Below are 27,088 nucleotides of genomic sequence, written 5' to 3'. Positions count from 1 at the left end.
CCACAGATGTTGAACTAACTGACCTGTAATTACTCAGGTTAGCTCTTTCTCCCTTTTTGAAAATGGGTTTTATGCTAGTCATTCTCCATTCCACTAGCACACAACCACACTCAATAGAACCCTGAAATATTGGCCCTGAATTTCCTCTACATTTGTATCTTAAAAAACGGCATAATCGTGGCACAATGCCAATTTCTGGCACAAAAGATTGAGGAAATTCGATCGTCAACAACTTGCACCGTGCCCCAATTTCCTTGATCTTTTGCGCTGATTCGACAAGACCTTTGCCCGACCCTCCGCTGCTCTTTAGCCTTACCCCGCCCCCATCTGAACAAGTGTACAATGCAAATTTCCTGCAATTACACAGGAACAGGTGTAACTTTGCATCCAAACTTTCAGGCGCACAGGCTTGCTTTGCATTTGCGCTGTCTTCAAAAGAGATTGGCACACGCAATCCCAGTCCTACAATTCACATGGTCTCATTTCATACGGCTTTCTCACAATATTGTTGGCCAATTAGTTGGCTATAGAAAAAGAAGATATTGCAGTTTAAACTTTTGTAGAATTAGCACGAACAGTGTTTTATAAACTTAATTTGATTGCAGTTATATTTCAACAGAACCTCTGCCACTATTCCCCTGATTGCTCTCCTGAATCGCTGGGTTGGTAAAGTTAGTTAATCCGCCAATCCCAGTGAGTAGCATGAAGGAAAGCACGGTATCTGGAAAAAAAAAACCCTGATTCAAATCTGTTTCGCCTCAACGCTACCATCATTAGTTCGGCTCTGATCATGTAGAGCATTGATTTGAGGTGAATTCAGGCCCAATTATCTCAAAATGGGAATTTGGGTTTTAACAGATTAAAGAACCATCCAAAATATGATTTAATTCAAATCCTTTGTGTGATTTGCATTGCAGCATTTAAAAGTATTAAACCTGCGAGTTTAGAGTAGTCAAAATGTGATTTGATTCCAACCTCATTACAATTTGCTGATTAAAGTTATGTTAGATTAATGATTGTGATATTTGTTTCCTGTCTTCAATATGAAAACAATTTTCATTTCTTACGCACCAGGTATTCACTGTAATTAAAATTCAAACCCCAATCCCATACACCTGCTTCATCTTTGCCAAATGAATTGGAGAGGAAAAAAAATTGCATTTAAATCCCAGATGGGTGCAGGTTTTGAAAGAAATCTGAAAAACGCCATTGTCCAAATCTTTAGCCTTCGGAGTTGTATTGGACTTGTTCATGAGTGTTTTACTCGGGTCCTAAATGCCGCAACCATTTTGATTCCACGAGTGGCCAGTGCTAGATGTTATAAGAAGCTAAAGAGAGAGAGTACAATAATGAAGCAATAATTTTGCGACATTGTTTGCACGCCAAAGCTTCCAAGGAAGCCATTCCTTGCAGCGTAGATGTTTACCCTACAAAGGCAAAATACTGCGGATGCTGGAACTTAGAAATAAAAACAAAAAATGCGAGAAATAGCCAGTCAGGCAGCATCTGTGGAGAGAGAAACGGAGTTACCAGTTCTGATGAAAGGTCATCGACCTGAAACGTTAACGCTGTTTCTCTCTCCACAGATGCTGCCTGACCTGTAGATAACATAAGAACATAAGAAATAGGAGCAGCAGTAGGCCATTCGGCCCCTCGAGCCTGCTCCACCATTCAATAAGATCATGGCTGATCTTCTACCTCAACTCCACTTTCCTGCATATCCCTTGATTCCCTTAATATCCAAAAATCTATTGATCTCTGTCTTGAATATACTCAACGACTGAGCCTCCACAGCCCTCTGGGGTAGAGAATTCCAAACATTCACTACCCTCTCTGTGAAGAAATTTCTCCTCATCTCAGTCCTAAATGACAGACCCCTTATTCTGAGACTGTGACCCCCTGGTTCTAGACTCCCCAGCCAGGGGAAACATCCTCCCTGCATCTACCCTGTCAAGCCCTGGAAGAATTTTGTATGTTTCAATGAGATCACCTCTCATTCTTCTAAACTCTAGAGAATATAGGCCTAGTCTACTCAATCTCTCCTCATAGGACAATCCCCCCTGTCCCAGGAACCAGTCTGGTGAACCTTCGTTGCACTCCCTCTATGGCAAGTATATCCTTCCTTAGTACGGAGACCAAACCTGTACACAATACTCCAGGTGTGGTCTCACCAGGGCCCTATATAATTGCAGTAAGACTTCTACACTCTTCTACTCAAATCCTCTTGTAATAAAGGCCAACATACCATTTGCTTTCCTAATTGCTTGCTGTACCTGCATGTTAACTTGCAGTGATTCGTGTACAAGGACACCCAGGTCCCTCTGAACTCCAACATTTCCCAATCTCTCACCATTTCAAAAATACTCTGCTTTTCTATTTTTCCTTGCAAAGTGGATAACTTCACATTTCTCCACATTCTATTCCATTTGGCATGTTCTTGCCCACTCTCTTAGCCTGTCTATATCCCCTTGAAGCCTGTTTGCAACCTCCTCACAACTTACATTCCCACCCAGCTTTGTATCATCAGCAAACTTTGGTATATTACATTTGGTCCCCTCATCCAAATCATTGATGTGGATTGTGAGTAGCTGAGGCCCAAGCACTGATCCTTGTGGTACCCCTGCCAACCCAAAAATGACCCATTTCATTCCTACTCTCTGTTTTCTGTCCATTAACCAATCCTCAATCCATGCTAGTATATTAACCCCAATCCCATGAGCCCTAATTTTGTTTAATAACCTCTTGTGTGGCACCTTATCGAATGCCTTCTAAAAAACCAAATACACCACATCCACTGGTTCCCCCTTATCTATTCTGCTAGTTACAACCTCAAATCCTCTAATAGATTTGTCAAACACGATTTCCCTTTCATAAATCCATGTTGACGCTGCCCAATCCTATTATTATTTTCTAAGTGCCCTGTTACCACGTCCTTAATAATAGATCCTAGCATTTTCCCTACTACTGATGTCAGGCTAACTGGTCTGTAGTCCCCCGTTTTCTCTCTCCCTCTTTTCTTAAATAGTGGGGTTACATTTGCTACCTTCCAATCTGCGGGAACCATTCTAGAATCTATGGAATTTTGGAAAATGACAACCAATGCATCCACTACAGGTAGACTATCCTTTATCCGAAAACCTCGGGACCAGCCGTGTTTCGGTTTTCGGAGAATTTCGGATTTCGGAAGGTGGGTCGGCAGGGGTCCCCGGGGGGGTCGGCGGGGGGTCGTGCGCACGACCCCCCGCGGACCCCCGCCGGCCCCGACCCCCCCGCCAACCCCCCCCTGCGGACCCCCGCCGGCCCCGACCCCCGCGGACCCCCGCCGGCGCCGACCCCCCCCGCGGACTCCCGCCGGCGCCGACCCCCCCCCCCGCCGACCCCGACCCCCGCCGACTTACGGTCAGGGTCGGCGGGGGTCGGGGCCGGCGGGGGGTCGTGCGCACGACTTACGCTGACGCTCAGCGTAAGTCGGCGGGGGTCGGGGTCGGCGGGGGGTCGTGCGCACGACTTACGCTGACGCTCAACGTAAGTCGGCGGGGGTCGGGGTCGGCGGGGGCCGGCGGGGGGGTCGGCGGGGGCCGGGGCCGGGGGGGGTCGTGCGCACGACTTACGCTGGACTTACGCTGACCGAAAAAACCTTCGGTTTTTAGAGGGTTTCGGTTTTCGGAAGTCCGGATAAAGGGTAGTCTACCTGTATCTCTATAGCCACCTCTTTCAAAACCCTAGGATGTAGGCCATCAGGTCCAGGGGATTTATCGGCTTTCAGTCCCATTAATTTCTCTAGTACTTATTTTTACTAATACTAATTTCTTTCAGTTCCTCATTCTCGCTAGAGCCTTGTTTCTCCAGTATTTCCGGGAAGTTTTTTGCGTCTTCTTCCGTGAAGACAGACACAAAGTATTTGTTTAATTTCTCTGCCATTTCCTTATTCCTCATTATAATCTCTCCTGTCTCAGTCTGTAAGGGCCCCACATTTACTTTTGCTAATCTTTTCCTTTTTATACCTATAGAAGCTTTTACAGTCAGCTAGTTTACTCTCATTCTATTTTCCTTTTCTTTATCGATTTCTTGGTCCTCCTTTGCTAAATTCTAAAATCCTCCCAATCCTCAGGCTTACTATACTTTTTGGCAACATTATAAGCCTCTTCCTTTGATCTAATACTATCTTTAACTTCTCTTGTTAGCCACAGTTGGACCACTTTTGCTGTGGGGTTTTTGTGCCTTAAAGGAATGTATATTTGTTGTAAATTATGTATTCCTTAAATGCTAGCCATTGCTTGTCTACCGTCAAACCTTTTAATGTAGTTTCCCAATCTACCTTGGCCAAATCGCCCCTCATACCTACGTAGTTTGCTTTGTTTAGATTTAAGACCCTAGTTTCGGATTTAACTAAATCACTTTCAAACTCAATATAAAATTCTATCATATTATGGTCACTCTTCCCTAAAGGCCCCTTTACTACAAGGTTATTAATTAACCCTTTCTCATTGCACAATACTAGATCTAAAATAGCCTGTTCCCTAGTTGGTTCCTCAACATACTGATCTAGAAAACTGCCTTGTATACATTCCATGAATTCGTCCTCCACACTATTACTGCAAATTTGGATTGCCCAGTCTATATGTAGATTAAAGTCCCCCATGATCACTGTATTACCCTTGTTACATGCGCCTCTAATTTCCTGTTTTATACTTTGTCCTACATTACAACTACTGTTTGGGGGCCTATAAACAACTCCCACCAATGTTTTATGCCCCTTGCTGTTTCTTAGCTCCGCCCAAACTGATTCTACTTCTTGATTTTCGGAGCTAAGATCCTTTCTCTCTACTGTCTTTATCCCATCCTTTATTATCAGGGCTACTCCGCCTCCTTTTCCATTTTGCCTAAAAGTTAAGTACCCTGGAATATTTAGTTCCCAACCTTGGCCACTTTGCAACCACTTCTCCGTTATGGCTATCAGGTCAAACCTGTTACTATCCCTGGTAGGGTTTTTGACGGAGGTTGTGGCTTGGGGAGGGGGTCGATGCAGTTGCCAAAGTAGCTTATCAGCTTTACAGCCCCAGTAGGAATGCAAAGGGTTATAGTAATGGCAATCCTAAACAACAAAACTTCAAATTAATTATCTGGAGTTCAACATAAAGATCATGAAAAAGCGTACATCGAAGTAGCTATTAACTCAAAACAATGTACAATTCTAATTAATTAGGTTTACAACTAAAGATGTTTAATTTAAGGCATAATCTGTATGGAAAATTATAAGCCTTGCTTTGATTTTTACAGAATGCATTTTAACACATGTTTATTTTGGATATGCTACAATAAAACTTTACATAGTTATAGCATTTGATATTTCAATTCATGAAGGGGAAGTATTGTATAAAAATAATTAAATTTATATACCTTAATTGTAATCCATCATACAGAACAGAAACATTGTAGTTATAAATGCATAATTACTCCATAATTGCTCTGTATTTTCACTGTTATGTTTATATTTAATTAAATGGATATTGGCGTATACTTTTCTTTCCATTAGGGCATAGGCTTCCAATGGGAGATCAGTAACTGTTAATTTGAAGTGAAAAATTAGAACTCTTGACACCCCAGTGTGTTGGTGTATCCAGTATTTAATTAAGTTGCTTGGTAATTAATTAGATGAGATACAAATAAAGGTAAACAGAAGGTACAATTTTCCATTTGAGAATGGATTATTGCACATTCAGCAAAACCAAGTATCCGTGACCTTTAAGTTTTGAAATTTTGCATAGTTCAAGCTTAAAAGTATCACCTTTAATTCACCGCTTGTTTTAGCAATTTTATTAATTCATTAATAAATGATATTGTGTAATGGGGTAATGAGTTACTTTCAAAGTCTAATTTCAATGAGTTCGGGCAATGTTGGAACCATTCGATATATCATGGAAGCAGAGGGCATTTCAAAGCACTTCACAGCTAATGAGTTACCTTTGAAATGTAGTCGCTGTTGCATGTAGACAAACAAAGCCAATTACACACAGCAAAATCTTGTCAGCTGTGTCTCAGTAGCATTCTCACCTCTGAGTCAGAAGGTTGTGGGCTCAGGTCTCACTCCAGAGACTTGGGCACATAATGCACACCGACACTTCAGTTTAGAATCAGTTTTTGTATCCCATATCTCACCCTACAGTCTCAGGATACGGGGTAGGACATTTAGGACTGAGAAATTTCTTCACTCCGAGGGTGGTGAACCTGTGGAATTCTCTACCACAGAAGGCTGTGGAGACCAAGTCACTGAATATATTTAAGAAGGAGATAGATACAAAAGGCATCAAGGGGTATGGGGAGAGAGGGGGAATATGGTATTAAGATAGAGGATCAGCTATGATCATAATGAATGGCGGAGCAGGCTCGAAGGGCCGAATGGCCTACTCCTGCTCCTATTTTTCTATGTTTCTTCATGTGTCTATTTAGCTACGATAGATACAAAGCAATAATGAGGTAACTATTGGGCATCAAAATGCTTATAGTGTGGCAACACGCCACCACTGGACATAATCCGCTCACGGCGGCACAGACAGTCTAAGCAGAAGCCCCCAGCCGGGGGCCCTTTCCTCCAGCAACTTGTTTCCCGCAGGGACAGGCTGCCGGGAGCACTTCCTGTCTGGGAAGTATTTAAGTGGATGCGCAGGCTTTTCTAGTTCCTGTTTTGCCATGAGGCTGAAATAAAAAGCTGTACTGTTTCACTGGCTCTGGTCTCGACTCCCACGTTTGCCGCGGTATCTCAACACTGGTGACCCCGATGCTCAGGACGAATCCTAAGCTAGCATGGCGGATACAAACGCAGTCACGGTTAAATTACCAGACTTTTGGGAGAACCTCGCCGAAGCCTGGTTCGTTCAAGCTGAGTCCAGATTTCGGCTGAAAGGCATTACAGTCGACGCCACGAAGTACGACTACCTCGTCGCCTCGCTCACCTACGCTACAGTCCCCAAGGTTTGGGCAATGCTGCAGAATCCACCAACGGAGGGCAAGTACGAACATCTGAAGGCTGCGCTTATTAAAAAATTTCAAGCACTGCATATAAATTATCACTGTGAAGTTTTAACTAGCACATCCCCTTACTGATGTGATAGCAAAATACTGCAGATGCTGGAAATCCGAAATAACAACAGAAAATGCTGGAAAAACTCAGCAGGCCAGGCAACATCCGTGGAGAGAAAATAGAGTCAACGTTTTGGGTCAAAACCCTTTGTCAAGACTGAAGAAGCACAGGAAATGAAATAGATTAAAAGGCCAGTATGGGGGCTGGGAGAGAACAAAAGAGAAGTGAAGAGACATTAAGAGGTATTCAAAACGAGACGAGATGGTGATAGGACTAGTGAAGACAAAAGATGGCTCTAGATTAGGTGTGAAATGCGCTGGCAGAATGGGAGACAGCTGCCATGTGGGAGAGAAAAAAAGGGGGGGGGGGAAAGGCCAAAACAAAGGTGTGGATAAAAAATATAAGTAAAAATGTAATAGGGGCCGAGGTTATGATCTGAAATTGTTGAACTCGATATTGAGTCCGGAAGGCTGTAAAGTGCCTAATCGGAAGATGAGGTGCTGTTCCTCGAGCTTACGCTGAGCTTCCGTGGAACAATGCAAGAGCCCGAGTACAGTGAGGTCTGAGTGGGAATGGGCCGATGAATTAAAATGACAGGCGACTGGAAGCTCGGGGTCATCCTTACGGACTGAACAGAGGTGTTCCGCAAAGCGGTCACCCAATCTGCGTTTGGTCTCCCCAATGTAGAGGAGACCACATTGTGAGCAGCGAATACAGTATACTAGATTGCAAGAAGTACAAGTAAATCGTTGTTTCACCTGGAAGGGGTGTTTGGGACCCTGGACAGTGGGAAGGGAGGAGGTATAAGGGCAGGTGTTGCATCTCCTGCGCTTGCACGGGAAGGTGCCAGGGGAAGGGGTGCTGGGGGTGATAGAGGAGTGGACTAGGGTGTCTCGGAGGGAGCGGTCCCTACGGAATGCTGAAAGGGGAGAGGAGGGGAAGATGCGTTTGGTGGTGGGATCACTTTGGAGGTGGCGGAAATGGCAGAGGATGTATTGCTGATGTATTGCTTTTATTAATTCTCCATGCTGCTGATTTCTTTCATCAAACCTGAAGACATTCGCTTGCAGTTAACAACTGAAATGGCCTTTTTGTCAGAGTTGCCATTAGTCCATGTTTCCCCTTCAAATTTCTCCCCTTGCCCCTTCTCTTGGAAATAAGGTGATTCACCCTGGGAGCCATTGGTCCCCAGGTACCTTGTAGAAATGTCTATTCTTCCTGTGTGAGCCTGGACACTGACTCTTGAGCTATTTGACTGTAGACAACAGCTCTGTGAAGCCCAATGTTGTCCAGGCATACACACATACATTGGATAGCACAGCAAGAATTTAATTGAATGTTTCTGTGCTCATTTATTTTTAATGTTATGTCAATTTGAAAAGAAAACCAAAAATAATTGACGCCCAAGTGTAATAAACTGAATGCTAAGTACCTCCAGTTTGTAATATGAAAGCTTCCTGTCACAAAGCTGACTAACTTACTAGTAATTCTGGCACTTAGGAATTATCCAGTCCCATCACTTGGTCTTAATTCACAGGAGACATTGACCGCCCTCTTTTGTTACTCGTTGCTTGAGCTCTAACGTTCATGATGACTCTAATGAAGAATTTTACCAGTGTGCAGCTGCCAACTGCAGATTTGTAGATGGGAAATCTTAAATTCCATTTAAAGGTTTAAGAACCTCGAGCCCAATTAAGCTGAATGTTTAAGTGCAACTTCTACCAAACGCCAATTGTGAAAAGTTGTAGACATTTCTAATGTTCATACGAACATATGAGAAGGACTGGAAAAGACCAACTGGTCCCATCAAGCCTGTCCCATACTGCAGCGGTACAGGGACCCCCATATCTCTCCGCACCCACTAACCAGCCATGCACTCTCCTGAGAGAAGCAAAAAAACAGAGAGAAAGAAACCCTGAGCCAATTTAAGGGTAGAAAGTCTGGGAAATTTCTCTTCAACCCTTGAGGGCAATCAGCCAAGTTCCAGGAGAGCACCGTGACTGCGAGACACATCCCCCAATACCCCACCCATCTTGTATTTGAAGTGATGCGAGCCACAGTCAGGAACCCCTCCACTTTTGAATGTTTGCAGAGAATCCGTACTCCTTGCCAAACCCAGAAACTCATTCCATAGGTCGATGCAAGTTGGAATTAGAGAAATTAAGAGAACTGCAAAATAATTCATTTTTGCATTCGTCAATTAAAAAAAACTCTCTCTGCATACTAGAAATTTATTGAGATAATGAACCCATATACAGAGCCGCAGTTTAGCCTAAATCAAATTAACATTGGTGACGTTTTTTTTAAAACTTAGTTATTTTTCTCCCATCCTCTCCTGAAGGCATTAATTCCACGCTGATGCGCTGTCACATGGGGACTCTTCATCTTCATGTGTGAGCATTGGCAGTGAACTTCAGCATGGGAGCATTCCAGCTGAGCCCGGTTCACAGCTGCGCACTTCCAGTAGCTTTTGCTAGATAGCAATCCAGGAGTGATGGCAGATTCCCCCTCGCTCATCCCAGTTGAGGACAGTTCTCGTGCCGTTACTGCTGCCCTAGTTGAGGTCAAGTAACTCGGCACATTCCAGGGATCACACCTTGCAGGTTCAGCAAAGCACATTTTTAACTATAACAAACCTAGAAAGGTATCACCAAAAGAGCCTGGCTGATGCTCAATGTGTTCAAATTATTGTGAAAATGTATCAGAGTTAAAACATTTTCATGAGTGTCAAAACATAATATAAAAGGGGAAATTTCCAGCAGGTCTTGTGCCAGACACTGAAGGTAAGACATTCACTTCACTCCTATGTGGATCAGGTCTAATCAGAACTGTTCCATAACTTGTACACCAAACATAGCTGCTGCAGAAGAGGGAAAGGGTGGGGAGGAAGATTCGTCTAAGATTCATAGCAGTTAGAAACATAGAAAAATAGGAGCAGGAGTAGGCCATTCGGCACTTCGAGACTGCTCCGCCATTCAATATGATCATGGCTGATCCTCTATCTCAATACCATATTCCCGCTCTCTCCCCATACCCCTTGATGCCTTTTGTGTCTAGAAATCTATCTATCTCCTTCTTAAATATATTCAGTGACTTGGCCTCCACAGCCTTCTGTGGTAGAGAATTCCACAGGTTCACCACCCTCTGAGTGAAGAAATTTCTCCTCATCTCAGTCCTAAATGTCCTATCCCGTATCCTGAGTTGTGTTGTGCACTGTAACCAGCCCCCACTGCAGAAAATGTAACTAATGGAATTGCAATGAGAACCTCAGCCCTGATGCAGCGTGAGCTGAGATTTCATATTCTTAGGATATGTATAAAGATCTTGCCGTTTATTGAGCTAATTTTGATGGTGCTCGGTATGTTTGAATTCTACTCTGCCCTGTCCGTAATGATCTATATTCTTTTATCATTTTAGTTAGCATGAAACAAAGGATTGCCACAAACCTATTTATGGGTGTACATGTAACGTAAAAAGTATGTTTTAGTTAAAAGTCAATATTCATATTGAGGTGTGCTGGTAAGTATACAAAGGCAGCTTGCTGGCGTTGAAGTCATAGCTGCTAAAGAAATTTCTAGTGTCTTAGCCATCGGATAGCAAAATCTTTCAGAAGCAGAAAATTTGTTCTTGTGCTATCTGTCATGAACTGATTCGCTTTAAAGGCTTTTGCATGATTTCTAGTAACACATTGCCACACTAGGGGTTCAAATAATATAAAACTGTGGGGGGAAAAAAAGCTATAAGGAGTAAAACATAATTCATTATCTTATAATAATTAAGCAATTATCTCAGCAGACTTTTGCTCGCTGGTATGTATTTTGTTGTCTCCATATGATTCTGATAGCCATCTGTTTATAAGCAGTAATAGTGCATATAATTTACTTGCACGGATTGCATTTTGTTTTTCATTTCAGACGGAAGTAACAGTAAAGTGATATAGACACGGTAGAAATTTTACATGATGCATTTAATTAAAACTGATGATGGTGATGTTTCATTGCAAGTAGACTTGTAAACAAAGCTCTGTGGGATTTTACTGTGCCAGAATTTCATTTTTATATACCTGCAATGCCAAACGGGACAAGCAATTTCCAAGGGTCACGGTCTCATTTTGTCACCTGATCATAATTATTAGACGCTTGTTACAACATTTCAATTACCATTTTTTCTGTTGCACATGAACCCAGATCTCCAAACATGACAGCGAATGGAGACTGCCCCAGCCAAAGAACCAGACAACTACTATCTAAAACTGTTCTGTCTGTTGCACAGAGGATTTTTGTTAGGGGCTCATGGGATGCAGTGGTTACCCACAAAGCAGATCTCACTGAATAGCACTGAGCGATGTTTACTTTGCTGTTGGTTAAGGATTGTAGACGATGGGTCTCTGATGTATGTTGGTTTATTTTATTGATGTAAAAAAGAGTTACGTACAAATTATAAATGTTGTGCAGAACAACAGCCACAGCAACTTGCATTGATACAGCACCTCAAAACGTCATAAACGTTCTAAGGTGCTACACAGAAGAAAACAAGAAGCTGAGAAGTGTTGGGAGAGGTGACCGAAAGCACAGGCGAAAAGAGTGCTTTTGAGAAGGCTTTTACAGATGAGGAGGGAACTAGCGAGGTGGAAGAGGTCAATGAGGCAGTTGCAGAGACTATGGCTGAAAGCAGTGCCGTTGGTGGTGGAGCAAGAGTGGAGGGAATGCGCAGGATCCCAGAGCTAAAGAACCAAAGAGCAGAGGCTACGATGTAGGGTTCGAGAAAGTTGCAGAGGAAGGGTAGAGTGAGGCCACAGAGGGATTTGTAATCGAGGACAAGAATTTTGAACTCGTTACACTGGGAGGCATTGGAGGTTGGCAAGGACAGGTGATGGGTGAAACGAACTTGGTGTGAAACAGGTTGCCAGCAGCTGCGTTTTGGAGAAGTTGGAGTTTATACACTGCCCTGTGATTTGCTGTTCAATAAATCTGTTTGTTTATAGCCTAAGTAATACAGTATAGTGAAGTGTGTATTCTACTGCCTTCTGAAATTGAGGAAAACCATAGAGTTATCCAGCACAGAAAGAGGCCCTTCAGCCCATCGTGTCCGCGCCGGCCATCAAGCCCTGACTATTATAATCCCATTTTCCAGCACTTAGTCCGTAGCCTTGTAGGCTATGGCGTTTCAAGTGCTCATCTAAATGCTTCTTGAATGTTGTGAGGGTTCCTGCCTCTACCACCCTTTCAGGCAGTGAGTTCCAGATTCCAACCGCCCTCTGGGTGAAAAAGTTTTTCCTCAAATCCCCTCTAAACCTCTTGCCCCTTACCTTGAAACTATGCCCCCTGGTTATTGACCCCTCTACTAAGGGGAAAAGTTCCTTTCTATCTATCCTATCTATGCCCCTCATAATTTTGTACACCTCAATCAAGTCCCCCCTCAGCCTTCTCTGCTCTAAGGAAAACAACCCCAGCCTGTCCAGTCTCTCTTCATAGCTGAAGCACTCCAGCCCAGGAACCATCCTGGTGAATCTCCTCTGCACCCTCTCCAATGCAATCACATCCTTCCTATAGTGTGGTGACCAGAACTGCACACAGTATTCCAGCTGTGGCCTAACTAGCGTTTTGTACAGCTCCATCATAACCTCCCTGCTCTTATATGCTATGCCTTGGCTAATGAAGGCAAGTATCCCATATGCCTTTTTAACCACCTTATCTACCTGTCCTGCTGCCTTCAGGGATCTATGTACATGCACACCAAGGTCCCTCTGATCCTCTGTCCTTCCTAGGGTCCTACCATTCATTGTGTATTCCCTTGCCTTGTTAGTCCTCCCAAAATGCATCACCTCACACTTTTCAGGGTTAAATTCCATTTGCCACTGTTCTGCCCATCTGACCAACCCGTCTATGTCGTCCTGTAGCATGTGAAGGCATATGATATAACCAGTAAACTAAAGTACGTTTGTGGGATTTTTCTGTTCAATCCTTCAAAGTCTACAAATGACCTAGATGATGGGCAGATAAAGCACACTCTGGGTGACGGGGAGTCAGGGCTCACCTATGGGAGTGGTCTCAGATGGTGAACTGGAGATGAATTATCTGAAGTAAAGACCCAAGGATATAGAAACATAGAAGATAGGTGCAGGAGTAGGCCATTCGGCCCCTTGAGCCTGCTCCGCCATTCAATGAGATCATGGCTGATCATCCAAATTCAGTACCCTGTCCCTGCTTTCTCCCCATATCCCTTGATCCCTTTAGCCTTAAGAAATATATCCAACTCCTTCTTGAATATATTTGATGAATTGGCCTCTACTGCCTTCTGTGGTAGAGAATTCCACAGGTTCACCACTCTCTGGGTGAAGAAATTCCTCCTCATCTCTGTCCTAAATGGCTTACCCCTTATCCTTAGAAAACAGTGTACGAGCAGGAAAACAGTGAGCTAGAATATCATTCACAGGGTATTCAAACTTTTTATGTTTAGTCTAAGCTGCTCAGTAACAAATAGCAGTCGTTCAAATGTGTACAAGGGCTCAGAACATTGCAGATGGAGCGCTAAATTAGCCCATTTAGCTGTTGGTGAAACAACAAAGGAACAGGCATACCAGCTGGAAGTACTGAAACTGGAGAAGAGAAGGCCGTATGGCGACATGCTGTATGTATACCCACAAATTCAAGGTTGATGAGAATGAACCAGTGCAGATTCCAGATGGAGTGTCAGGAGAAATAGTGACAATACATAGAAGTTCTATGAATAGGAAAAGGAAAGATCAGTGTGCAGTGGAGCTGGTGGTGAAAGGCGTATCAATAGTGAGTCCGCTATATAAAGGCACATAATTCTCTGCTGAATAATTCCAGTAAATCTAACCTGATACCAAGTTTTAAAGAGAACATCACAGGACTTTTCAATTATTAGCAAACCACCATAAGTGGAACAAAGAAGCTTGTGTTAGTAATTAGTTATCAAGCTAGAGGTGATTTGGAGATTGTGGCTAGAGGGGGGAAAGAGGCAATGGGCTAGAAATTCATTTACTTACCGTCGCTCCGTAGCGCCATAAAGTAGCGGCCACTGCTCTTTTGCCAGCTGCTGGTGGTTCCCGTGACGGCCGCCATATTGCAAAGAGTTGGAATAAACTGGTCTTTTTCCGAGTGGCAGGCAGTGACTAGTGGGGTACCACAGGGATCAGTGCTAGGACCCCAGCTATTCACAATGGCCCAGAAATTCGGGTCGGAGGCTTCCCGCGGGTGCAAGCCTCCGACCTGCACTTACCTAACGTGCCAGCCGTTGTGCTGTGGGCCCGCGTGGGATTCCGATCCTGGGCCTCCTCAAACTGCCGGCGCGCAGTGCTTGCATATCCCAGGGGCGCAGTTAGTTCGAAGCGTCCCCTGGGATCACGTGGGCCATGGAGAGCAAATGGTAGCAGGGAAATGCCCATTCATAAAATTGACAGGAAGAGCCAAAACATAACTAAAACTTCAAATATTTTTTTTTTTAATCACATTTTTAAAATAACTATAAATTACATAAAATAACTATTTTAAACAATAATTTACATTTTTGAAAAAATTAATTACATTTTCTAACAGGGCTAAAAATAAATTTACCTTTCTTTATTAAAGTATTTTAAAATAATAAACCTGGAAAAATGTTTTAATTTTAATTAATTCACCACTTACCTTGTTAAAAGCAGGCCTTGCGCCTGCTTTTTAAAAGTGTAACTGCTGGAGACTTACCCTCCCGGAGAAACCTGTAAAAAAAACGTAAGTTCCATGTGCACGCGCTACCTCTCCGGCGCACGCGTTCGACCTGTGAACCCCTTCCTTTAAGGGAACGGAAGTTCCGGTTTCCCACGCATGCGCAGTGCCTGCACGAAACCGGCACTTCCGTTGGGCCTACGGGTGAGTACCCGGCGCGTACTCACCCGTGGAGACCCAAATTTCTGGGCCAATATTTATAAATGATCTAGACGAGGGAACTAGATGTAATATCTCCAAGTTTGCAGACGACACAAAACTGGGTGGGCGTGTGTGCTGTGAGGAAGATGCAGAGAAACTCCAGTATGATTTGGACAGGTTGGGTGATTGGGCAGATGCATGGCAAATGCAGTATAATGTGGATAAATGCGAGGTTATCCATTTTGGTGGCAAAACAGGATGACAGATTATTATCTGAATGGCAATAGATTGGGAAAAGGGGAAGTGCAACGAGACCTGGGTGACCTTGTGCACCAGTTGCTGAAGGTAAGCATGCAGGTGCCGCAGGCAGTTAAGAAGGCAAATGGTATGTTGGCCTTCATAGCGAGAGGATTCAAGTACAGGAGCAAGGATGTCTTGCTGCAGTTGTACAGGGCCTTGGTGAGACCACACCTTGAGTATTGTGTACAGTTTTGGTCACCTTATCTGAGGAAGGATGTTCTTGCCATGGAGAGAGTGCAGCGAAGATTCACCAGACTGATACCTGGGATGGCAGGAATGACGTATGAGGAGAGATTGGGTCAATTAGGCTTATATTCGCTGGAGTTTAGAAGAATGAGAGGGGATCTCATTGAAACTTATAAAATTCTAACAGAACTAGACAGACTAGATGCATGAAGGATGTTCCCGATGGCGGGGGAGTCCAGAACCAGGTGTCACAGTGTAAAGATAAGGGGTAAGCCATTTAGGACCGAGATGAGAAGGAATTTCTTCACCCAGAGAGTGGTGAACCTGTGGAATTCTCTACCACACAAGGCAGTTGAGGCCAATTCATTAAATATATTCAAGAAGTAGTTAGATATATTTCTTAAGGCTAAAGGGATCAAGGGATATGAGGAGAAAGCAGGGACAGGGTACTGAATTTGGATGATCAGCCATGATCTCATTAAATGGCGGAAGAGGCTCGAGGGGCCGAATGGCCTACTCCTGCTCCTATCTTCTATGTTTCTCTCCCTTTGTGCTGCCAGTAACTGGCAGCGCCCTGGGGAAAAAATGGTGTAGTGGTGACATCAATCGGCGTGCAACACAGACTTAACCAACGCGAACTTCAACCCTAGCACTGAATTCAGCGCTGGGTCCTAAGCACACCAGGTTAACCTGGCGTGCATGCAGGATGACAGAGGTGATGTCTGCAGCTCTTAAAGGGACACACACATCATTCAGGTAAGTTTGAATTTAAGGGTTTGGAATGGGCTTTTTTGATTTTATTGAAGTGGTGGCTTGCTGCAATAGATGTGAAAAGTTTTTTACGTGTGTAAAGAATGCTGCTGGATGCTTACAAGGGCTCGGATGGTAAATGAAGGCCTTTGAGAAGACAGAACATGCTGCAAATACTCAGCCGGTCACGCAACATCCATGGAGAGAAAAACGGAGTTCACATCTCGTGTCGACATGCTGCCTGACCAACTGAGTATTTCCAGCATGTTATGCTGTCATTTCACATTTACAGCATCAGCTTGCAGAGGGAAGAGGAAGACGCAGAAGAGGACGATGCAGAAGAGGAAGAATCAGACAGAAGGATGCATCCTAGATAGCCCCTTTATGGCCGGGCTATGCGGGACAGAATCATCCGCCCGCAGTCCCACTGGCTGGGCAGGCTGCCTCTTCTTGTTGACCCACTGGCTGGGCAGGCTGCATTTCTTGTGTGTGTGAAATGAGGTAGGCACAAGGGTGGAGTTGTGCTAACGAGAGGGCGGGAAAGCAAAAGATGCATACCAGAAGGAGGATAATGTATGAGGATACCTGCCTCTTGTATCCTTTCAGCCCCGCCACTGGCCAAGGGCTCAACCATGCCCCTACCCAGAAGGGCCTGCACCGTCTCCTCCAAGAGGGTGAGGCGAGGCTCAGAATAGGAGATGTGTCTCGTCATTGGTACAGATTGTTGTTAGGTGAGTGATTGGGGGTTGTGCATTGAGCAGTGTGTGAGACTAGTGGTGCAGTTGGTAGGAGACGGCTTTTGAAGATGCATTCACTGACCTTGACCGGTGGTGTGAGGTCATGAAGCTTCTTTGGGCACTGGAGCCAGGTGGTGGGGGCGACACTGCTGGCAGTGACGGCCTTGGTGATGTACTCTCACATCGTTCTTTCTGGAGGGCCTCCTGACCCCTGTGGGTAGAGGGCCACTCTTGCAGTGTTGGCCCCTGCACAAAGCTGGAGTGCTGCGTGTGAGATCCTCGATGCCTCTTCCCTGGCTTGCTGAGCCATTTGTGTTAGTGCTGAGGTAGTTTTCCCATTTGTTGAGGTTAGGAAGGTAATTCAGCTTTAACAGCTGAATATTTACATTTGGAACTTCTTTTAAATATTGAATATTTCTCAAAAGGCAGAAAGGACTGAAAAATGTCTTGATTCACTGCATTTTATTTTATATTGCTTCAGTGTGCATGGCCCCTTTAATTCTCAGACTCTCCATTGCCCACAATTCCCTGCGCACTCCACAGCTTCGCTCACAGAGGCTGTGGGAAGCTGCAACATCAGACCTGGACAGAAACTTCGCCCCGGGTCCCTCCAGCAACACCACCAGGACCTCGTTGCACGGAAAATGAGCGCTGCGCCACCTATCTCTATGCCCCCGAGACCAATTTCACTCGGTTAGCGTTGCGGCCATTTCCAGCGACCGTTAACTGCAGTTGCCGGTGACACCGGCACTTTTGCTGGCGAACACAAATTTCCCCCCCATGTCAATTGCTGTTAAGGGATCAATTTCTGGGTGCGGTTCCAGATGATGTTAGGATATGGTTGTTTGACCGGGAGTTTACAGGTCCTGAGGTGGTTAGGTGATTTAGCTACTCACTTTGAAACCGCAAGGGATCCTGGTGACCAAATGCGTGGTCAGATTCTTCCCACTGGTCATCCAGGTGAAAACCACCCAGCTGGGTGAGATCCACAACCCTTAGAGCCACAGGGGTCACTGCAAAAAAGAACCCCGAGAGGTGATGCAAGAGATCTCAAGTAGTCCAGCTGTAGTAATGCAGGGTACATTGTGGGCAATTGTTAGTCGAGTCGACTCAGTCGGGAAGACCAAATTCAGTTGTGAGGCATGAGATCACTGGGTGTGCAACAAGCACTTGATACAAGGGATGTTACAGCATTCCTGTTCCCAGTCTGAGTAAATGGGTGGCCCACCAAAAGGCTACGTCATACATTGTGTACACGAACACTCGCACAGCTGTGCCTGGTGCGGAAGAACCAGTAACCTAACAGGTAGGGCAGCCCACATTTATGGCCTCGCTGCACTAAGTCATTAGATGAACTGCTGGCTGAAATACCAGCTACAGCATCACCCGTGATCAGGTATCAAAGAAAGAGGAGTGTCTGCTTTTCCCATTCACGGTTGTGCCGAGGAAAAATCTGAATAGTGAGGACGTTATGGGTAATATGATTAAAGGGGGAAAATGTGGGTGGTGACTAGGAGTCAGGCAAAGGCAGTGGAGCTGAACCAGACTGATGCAGTAGCACTGGCTGCAGTGAAGAGTTCAGCTCACTCAACATAGAAACATAGAAGATAGGAGCAGGAGTAGGCCATTCGGCCCCTCGAGCCTGCTCCGCCATTCAATGAGATCATGGCTGATCATCCAAACTCAGTATCCTGTCCCTGCCTTCTCCTCATATCCCTTGATCCCTTTAGCCTTAAGAAATATTTCTAACTCCTTCTTGAATATATTTAATGAATTAGAATGAATGACACCAGAGGCAATAGCCAGATATTGGGGTGAGGAGGCTTTTGCTGTATGAGTATGCGAGGGTGGCAAGGTCTATCTGCACATTATCTCTCAGGGCAATTAACCCACGGAACCTGGGTGGTCCTGATTGGCGTGAGCTGGAAGAGGCTCAGTGAATTGATGCTGTATTACAGGGTGCACAAGCCCAGGACAAGCGCCCTACTCGGAGCTCCGACACGGCAAGAGAGCCCCAGGTGGGCAGAGGAAACGCTTCAAGGACACCCTCAAAGCCTCCTTGAAAAAGTGCAACATCCCCACCGACACCTGGGAATTCCTGGCCCAAGACCGCACAAAGTGGAGGAGAAGCATCCGGGAAGGCGCTAAACTCCCCGAGTCTCTTCGCCGGGAGCAAGCGGAAGACGAGCGCAAGGAGCGCACGTCAACCCAAGCACCTCACCCACCCACCCCTTCAACCACCATCTGCCCCAGCTGTGACAGAGACTGTAGGTCCCGCATTGGACTCATCAGTCACCTGAGAATTCATTTTTAATGTGGAAGCAAGTCATCCTCGGTTCTGAGGGACTGCCTAAGAGAGAAAGAGAGAGAAGACAAGCCCAGGGCATCGGGGGACTCAATGGTATAGTTACAAGGATGGGCTTTTGGTCTGGCATTACAAACCAAAGCCAACTGGGAGACAAAACCAGAAGGATTCTGGCAGCTAGTGGTACCACTGGCGTAGCAAAAATTTATTCACGGTAGACTAAGAAATACATGAGGTAAACCCCTCAACACCTGAAGGACAGACTGTTGCAGCACTTTCACTGGCCCAGTACCTCTGAGGATCTGCCTAATTTTTGTCAGACATCTGACCAATGTCATTGTACGGGTAAATTTGAGTATCACAGAAACGCATTGCTTAAGCCAATACGCATCATTAATCAGCCTTTCAAAAGGCTGATATCATAGGTCCCTTTATGTGTCAGGAGTCTGTTGAGGAAATGCTCTGCATTAGCAATGGTAGACTATGGAGGGGATTTTAGACTTCCATCCGTAACGGGCATGAATTAAGCAGCCGCACCACCTGAAGCCGCTATTGGAAGGCCCGAACAATTTTCAGGTTCGGGCCTTATTTAAATGCCGCTGGCAAGCTGCAGGTATCAATCGCCAGGCCAGCTAGCGGGTTGGATCTGGGCGGAAGTCGGGTGGGGGGGAGGGGAGCGGATTCCAGAAAGGGTCAGGCGCAGGCCGCAATACTTTTGTGGAGCCAGGAGCAGTGCTTCTTCTGGCCCCGCACAAAGTCTCCCCTTTGCGCAGCCATGAACAGTCCTTGTAAGGACCACTAGTTAGGCGCTCACCACTTGATACAGATGGGCGGAGCGTGTGCTGTGTAGTAACAACTGCTTTTTGGTTTGGTGCAAACGAAAATCATAAAAACTGCCGATGCTGTAAATCTGAAACAAAATGGAGACACTCAGCGGGTGAGTCCGCATCTCCGGAGGGAGAAACAAGAGCTGACATTTCGGCTAAGTTTTGGCAAAGGCTCCACACCTGAAACGTTACTCCTCTGTTTTCTCCGCTGTCGCTGCCTGGCCTGCTTAGTATTTCAGCATTTTCGCTTCCTGCCAGGTGTATATTGGGAATTTGGGTACATGACCCCACCTCCCCTCCAATTTTCTATAATGGACAAAATCTCGATAGGTGCTCCTGAGGGGCGAAGGACTGCGCTGGAAGGGTGAGTTCATAAAATTACCCTGATTTAAAAACACTTCAATGTACATAAAATTAATGAAATTAGCAAATGTGTTCCTTTAAAGAGACATTGACAGTGCACCATACAAGTTCCATATTGCCAGCGCTTTCCTGGGAATATATAACACGGTTCCACACATTTCATATCTTTGATTAGTAATGATGATGTCTATCACTAAAATAAAGGCAAAGTACTGCGGATGCTGGAAATCTGAAATAAGAACAGAAAATGCAGGAAAATACTCAGCAGGTCAGGCAGCATCTGTGGTGAGAGAAGCAGAGTTAATGGGGTCAATTTTCCTGAAGCTGTCGGGGAAGTAGGCGGGACTACAACTTTTGGGTTTTAGATCCGCCTACTTCGACGTCCGGCCAATCCGCACGATTTTCCCTTGATTGACCTTGTTGAGCCCGCCCAGCGGGCTCAGCAGGCCAATTAAGGGCCATCCGACAACAGGTGACGTCACAGACTGCAATTTCATCTGTCAAGAGTTCTTGACAGATGAAATATCAGTGTTTCACAGCTGTTTGAAGCTGTGAAACACTGACAGTCTGAGTTCTAACATGAGTCCTTCTGCACAGACTCAGTTAGAACTCTCAACAGCACTCAAAGCTGAAGGCTGTCACTTTTCACAGATCGCAGCCGTTCAGCTTTAAGTGCCGGCTGAGTGATGGGCTCCCGATGGCTAGAGGAAGAAAGGCTGTTAAGGTAAGTACAGGTAAGTAAAAGTTCTTTACACACTTTAGACATACCAAACACACTTACCTTTGCACTCATGCACCCATCACTCACCTGAGCACCGACATCGCGACCCCTCCAACTCCTTCAACCCGATGGCCCGCCTGCTCTAACCTGGCATGGTTTGGAGCCGTCTGGAATCCCACACCAAACCCCTCAAAATAGGGATTAGGCTAAAAACTGCCTGTTAACTACCTGTTAACAGGCAGTTAATTGGCACTAATCCCTTCCCGCCTGGTTTCGGCGGGTCCCAGTGTGGGGCAGGGTTTTGGGCGGGATGGTGTTGGGAGCCCCAAATTCGGGATTTCCCTCCCCCCCCCCCAACATGCCTGAAACCCCGCCTGATGGCTCCAGGAAAATCGACCCCAATGTTTCAGGTCAATGACCTTTCATCAGAACTCTCTGATGACTATAACAACAACAACTTGTATTTATAAAGCACCTTTAACGTAGTAAAACGTCCCAAGGCGCTTCACAGGAGTGTTATAAGCGGGGAGGCAGGTGGGGGGTGGGGGTGGCAGCACCCACAGCGCAGCCAGTATCTGAGCAGTGAATGGCTGACCGCAACTTCAGGAGCTCCGCGTTGGGATGCGCTTGCACTACATCCTGAAGTTGCAGTCCGTTTCAAAGGGGTAACAACAGCAAACGCTGCTCTTTCGCTGTTAGTACCCACTGCAAATTCCGCACCATTATTTCTCTGTTAACTTCAGCTGTGCATTCGTGCCTTGCGGACCTTGGCAACCTCCATGGACAGCAATACAGAAATCACAGAAACCCCACAGTGCAGATAGAGGCCATTTCGGCCCATCGAGCCTGCACCGACACATATCCCACCTGATCCCCGTAACCCCACGTATTTAATCCCCCTAACACTAAGGGTCAATTTATCAAAGCCAATCAACCTAACCCACACATCTTTGGACTGTGGGAGGAAACCGGAGCACCCGGAGGAAACCCACGCAAACATGGGGAGAATGTGCAAACTCCACACAGACAGTGTGCCTATGGTCAGACAATCCTTTAAGGACGATTCTCCCCACCCCCTCCCCACCGCCATCCCTGCTTTATTCAAATAAGATAACTGCTGTAACTTTATATCTAATGTATGACTTGGAACAGTTCTTTGTGTAATTCCTTGTATAATGTATTGAAGTACCGTGTGCGACAGATACTGTCATCAGATTCCAAAAGCTAACCCTGTTTTTGGATTTGCATCTTCAGGCCGTGACGACGGCTGTCTAATCGGGGTAGCCTATGGTCAGACAATCCTTTAAGGACGATTCGCCCCACCCCCTCCCCACCGCCATCCCTGCTTTATTCAAATAAGATAACTGCTGTAACTTTATATCTAATGTATGACTTGGAACAGTTCTTTGTGTAATTCCTTGTATAAATGTATTGAAGTACCGTGTGCGACAATGATGCAGCATCTTTTGCTTTTATAGTAATCTGGGATGTAATATATCCTCCATCTTGGCTTGTGCAGTAAGAATTGTGTGCTTGCCTCCAGCTTGTAAGAGCTATGTCTCTCTGCTACACCGTGTAAATAAACAGTTGGGTTTTGTTCCTAATATCTCGCTTCTCTCAGTTTCTGACCTTACCACTCGGATATCACAGCTTTATTTCAAGATCCACATTTTTTAAGAGGGGAAGTTAGATTTTTAATACACAATTCCCCCATTAGGTATTATTTCTGTATGCGTAGAGTAATATGTTTCTGTTTTTCTTAGGTGACGTCTTACAAGGAAAGATTGCCTGTTGCAAGAATAGAAAAGATCCTCGGTCACTGATTATAACAATATCAATTAACAACACAAAGCAAACATACAGTCTTCAGTAAAGGTTCTGTCCTCCAATCCCACAAGGTCTGCATCCAACTGTTCATTAAATTTGAACAATTCTATTTCTCAATGTGTGTGATAGTTGAACATTGCAATTGTCATAGATTATACTTCATTTAGATATACTTCAATGAGGTCCTGTGGTCTACAATTATATTTTTCATGAATAAAGCAACTGAATAAACTTCAATGCTGTGAGTCGGTCATGGGTCAGTTTATGAATATCAAAAGAATGCAGTACGAGTCCTATTGATTATACTATAAATAATACGCAAACTTCAGTGTTATTTTGCAACTTTTATTCTGAGTTCATTCTAACGGCGACTGTTCTGAATGCAGAGGATACTTTTCAAACTTTCCACTGGGTGACTGTTCCTCCTGCCTCTCTGGAGGCGATTGACCAGAAAATCTAGAAAATTTCCAAAGAAGGAATAAAGTTGGAAATTTTTGAATTTTTCTCAACTCCAGCTGTAAGTTGCATCACAGAAAGACTGTGACTTGCAAATACAAAACATAAACATGCAGGTTTAAGTTTTATTTTAGGCCACTGTTTAGAAATATATTCCATGTAAGGGGCCACGACTTCATAAAAAGTCTTTGGGCTGGATTTTAATTGAGGAGGTGGGTAGGAGGCGGGACTACAACTTTCGGAGTTGTAGTCCCGCCTCCATTGAGTTGTAGCCAACCCACGCGATTTTGACTTGATTGACCTTGTTGAGCCCACCCAGCGGGCTCAGCAGGCCAATTAAGGGCCACCCGGCAACAGGTGACATCACAGATTGACATTTCATCTGTCAAGACCTTTTGACAGATGAAATCTCAGCGTTTCACAGCTGTTTGAAACTGCCAAACACTGACAATCTGTATTCTAAGTTAATTCCTTCCTCTCAGGATGATTTAGAGATCTCCCCGGAACAGAAAGCTGAATGCTGCAATTTTTGACATCGCAGCCATTCTGCTTTCTGTGCCAGTGAGATGAGGGACTCCCGAGACCTGAAGGAAGGAAGGCTGTAAAGGTAAGTAAAACTTCTTTAAACACTTTACACACACCAAACACACTTACCTCTGCACTCATGCACCCATCACTCACCTGAACACCGGACATCTCGACCCCTCCAAGCCCTTCAGCCCGACGGCCCGCCTCGCTAACTTGGCGTGGTTTGGAGCCGTCGGGAATCCTACACTTCAACAATGAAAATAGGGATTAGGCTAAAAACTGCTTGTTAACTACCCGTTAACAGGCAGTTAATTGGCACTAATCCCCTTCCCGCCTCAGGGAGGCAGGTCCCAGTGCGGGGCGGGTACCCGCCTCCTTTGAAACTGGCATGGAGGCGGGTTAGGGGCAGGATGGGTTCATGCCCCCCCGATTTCGGGATTTTAACCCCCCACATGCCTCCAATCCCGCCTCCACGGCCCAATGAAAATCCTGCCCTTTGTGTGTAACCTAGAGTTTTATCAATGACATTGCCAATATAATTTGCATTCAGACTCCATTTTTATAAGAGTTTATTATGCTACGAGTTCCATGGTTTTACCCCCATCACATCTGAGGCATACTTTATTTAACACAGTTAGGGAAACAGACGCTAGTGACCATTTGAACACACACCTGATAACTGCAGTGGGGGGGGGGGTGGTGTAATCTCAGGCCTACTTGCACACCAGTACAATACCTAACACTTTATTTTTCTTGGGAGGGAGGAGAAGGTTGAAAAACTAAATGAGACTGATCCTGGTGATTATTTGTCCTTTAGACTAGTAATGTACAGAAACAGTAACTGGTACAAAAGTGGTCATGCCGTCAAAGCACACGGATGGAAATTTGTGGTTCCTGATTTGCCACCAAATGGGATGAAGAAAGGGCACTCTATACATGTAAAAAAAAATAGGTTGCTCCGCGCAATTTATGCTGAGTCCATAAGTCAACAGTTGCACCTACTGTTTGGAGAGGAGCGCAACCTTTAAGAATACATCTTATTGGATAGAAGGTGTTTTGACTGAATGCCTTACAGTGAAGTTAAATGATTTATTAAGGGAAGTGGTTGAAATAAAACTCAACATAAAGCATTAGATCAGTCGTCAGCAAGCTTTTAGCTTCTGCTTTGCGCCTTTCCACAAACACAAGCTAGGATATATAACTACAAATTGGGCATTACTATATCTGGAATGCAAGCTTGGTCAAGAGAACACGACTAACTAAATATTCATTAATACAGAAAAATGCACAGTAGGATCGCTCTCTAATGTTCATTGCATTGAATGCCATTGCAGTCTCATTATACACGAGCTTTCTGAGTGATGGTAATTGCATTTGGTCTTTTGAAAGTTTTCATCATAACAGACATTCCATTTTTAATAAAGTTCCGTTGCCGTGCGAGAGCCACATAGGGAGTTCCTGCAGTGAACCTGTCAGATCATGAGGGAAGCCAAGTAGAACTGTAATAGTCTGAGAAGATACCTATTCTGAGCTTGTGTTGTGGTTCAACTGAAATTAATATAAGGAATTGCTAAAAAGCAGACGGAGCAAATATACATAGATTTTACATGCAGGATTACACCCTTGGCAATCACTTATTGAGAAGATCAGTTTAAAATAATAATCTGTATAAAGAGGTTGGAACAGAGCTTTCAAAGTCTTTAACCTGGAATTCAGCATTATCACCTTTGGCTCAATGAGTAAATAGTTTAATATCGACCCATATTAACCAGGTCAAGCTCGATCTAGACCGATGCTTAATTAATGCATCTCAGGTACGCACCAAGTGAATGCCACAATTGGCCTTCGCTTTACAAAGGGTATGACTTAGCCACCGTGCCTAGTTCTGATAGCTGCCCAGGAGCTACTGCTAGAAATGCATGTATATGGATCATGGGTCGGAAAAGGATTGGTCTCTGTTAGGGTGCCTCCTCCCTTCCCCACTACTGAATAGCTTCCTGATGCACACCATCCAGATTCATTTATAAAGAATGGGAATTATTGCGAGGGATCACTTGCGAGCAGCCACTTTCAGAAGCAACTGGATAAGGGGAGAAATCAAACGAGAAAATTGAAAGGGGAAAAAATTAATAATCGGAAACATATTTGTTACAGACCCTGGATTATTTATTTTTCTATTATTGTATTATTTTTTATACCTTTATTTAGTGTGTCAGCCATGGCTCTGTTGGTAGCACACTCGCCTGTGAGTCAGAAAGTTGTGGGTTCAAGTCCCACTCCTGAGACCTGAACACAAAGATCCAGGCTGACACTCCAGTGCAGTGCTGAAGGAGTGCTGCACTATCGGAGGTGCCTTCTTTCGGGTGAGATGTTAAACCGAGGCACGTCTGCTCTCTCAGGTGGACGTAAAAGATCCCATGGCACGATTTTGAAGAAGAGCAGTGGAGTTCCCCCCAGTGTCCTGGCTAATATTTATCCCTCAATCAACACCACTTTTAAACATTATCTGGTCATTATCGCATTGCTGTTTGTGGGAGCTTGCTGTGCGCAAATTGGCTGCTGCATTTCCTACAGTGCAACAGGGACTACACTCCAAAAAGTACTCCATTGGCTGTAAAGCACTTTGGGACGTCCAGTGGTCATGAAAGGCGCTATAGAAATGCAAGACTTTCCTTCTTTCTGCTGTCGTCATTAAATTACACCAAGCAGTACATTTCTGGGGATAATGGCCTCCTCCTTTACTGTATGAGTCTGATGTCTGAGAACAATGTAAGTGGGCTGCTGTAGTTATGCATCAAGGCTGCTTCACTGCATGTGTGCAACATTGCTCACCAATCTTCAACTATTGGTGAATTTCTCAAATTAGAAAAGAGCTGAAATGCAGTATAACGTGGATGAATGTGAAGTTATCCACTTTGGTAGGAAAAACAGAAAGGCAGAGTATTATGTAAATGGTGCTAGATTGGGAAATGTTGATGTACAGAGGGACCTGGGTGTCCTTGTACACCAGTCACTGAAGACAAACATGCAGGTGCAGCAAGCAGTTAGGAAGGCAAATGGTATGTTGGCCTTCATTGCAAGAGGATTTGAGTACAGGAGCAAGGATGTATTACTACAGTTATATAGGGCCTTGGTG

At 44.8% G+C, this 27,088-nt stretch overlaps 1 protein-coding gene across 1 annotated transcript in view; it reads left to right on the top strand.

Moving 5' to 3' along the window:
• Positions 1-23,205, top strand: part of prmt3 (protein arginine methyltransferase 3) — a 245,501-nt gene extending 222,296 nt beyond the window's left edge. Inside the window, exon 15 of the mRNA XM_086007535.1 lies at positions 22,905-23,205. Within this exon, the coding sequence (XP_085863661.1) occupies positions 22,905-23,014 (110 nt within the window). The 3' untranslated portion in view covers positions 23,015-23,205. The remainder of the gene's footprint in view (positions 1-22,904) is intronic.
• The last annotated feature ends 3,883 nt before the right edge of the window (positions 23,206-27,088 follow it).

This window comes from Somniosus microcephalus, chromosome 15 (genome assembly GCF_052327205.1).
Source record: "Somniosus microcephalus isolate GS21.2 chromosome 15, FLI_Smic_1.0, whole genome shotgun sequence".
Lineage (NCBI taxonomy): Eukaryota > Metazoa > Chordata > Chondrichthyes > Squaliformes > Somniosidae > Somniosus > Somniosus microcephalus.
The sequence above is the reverse complement of the archived record's forward strand: the minus strand, read 5'-3'. Positions and strand labels throughout refer to the sequence as shown.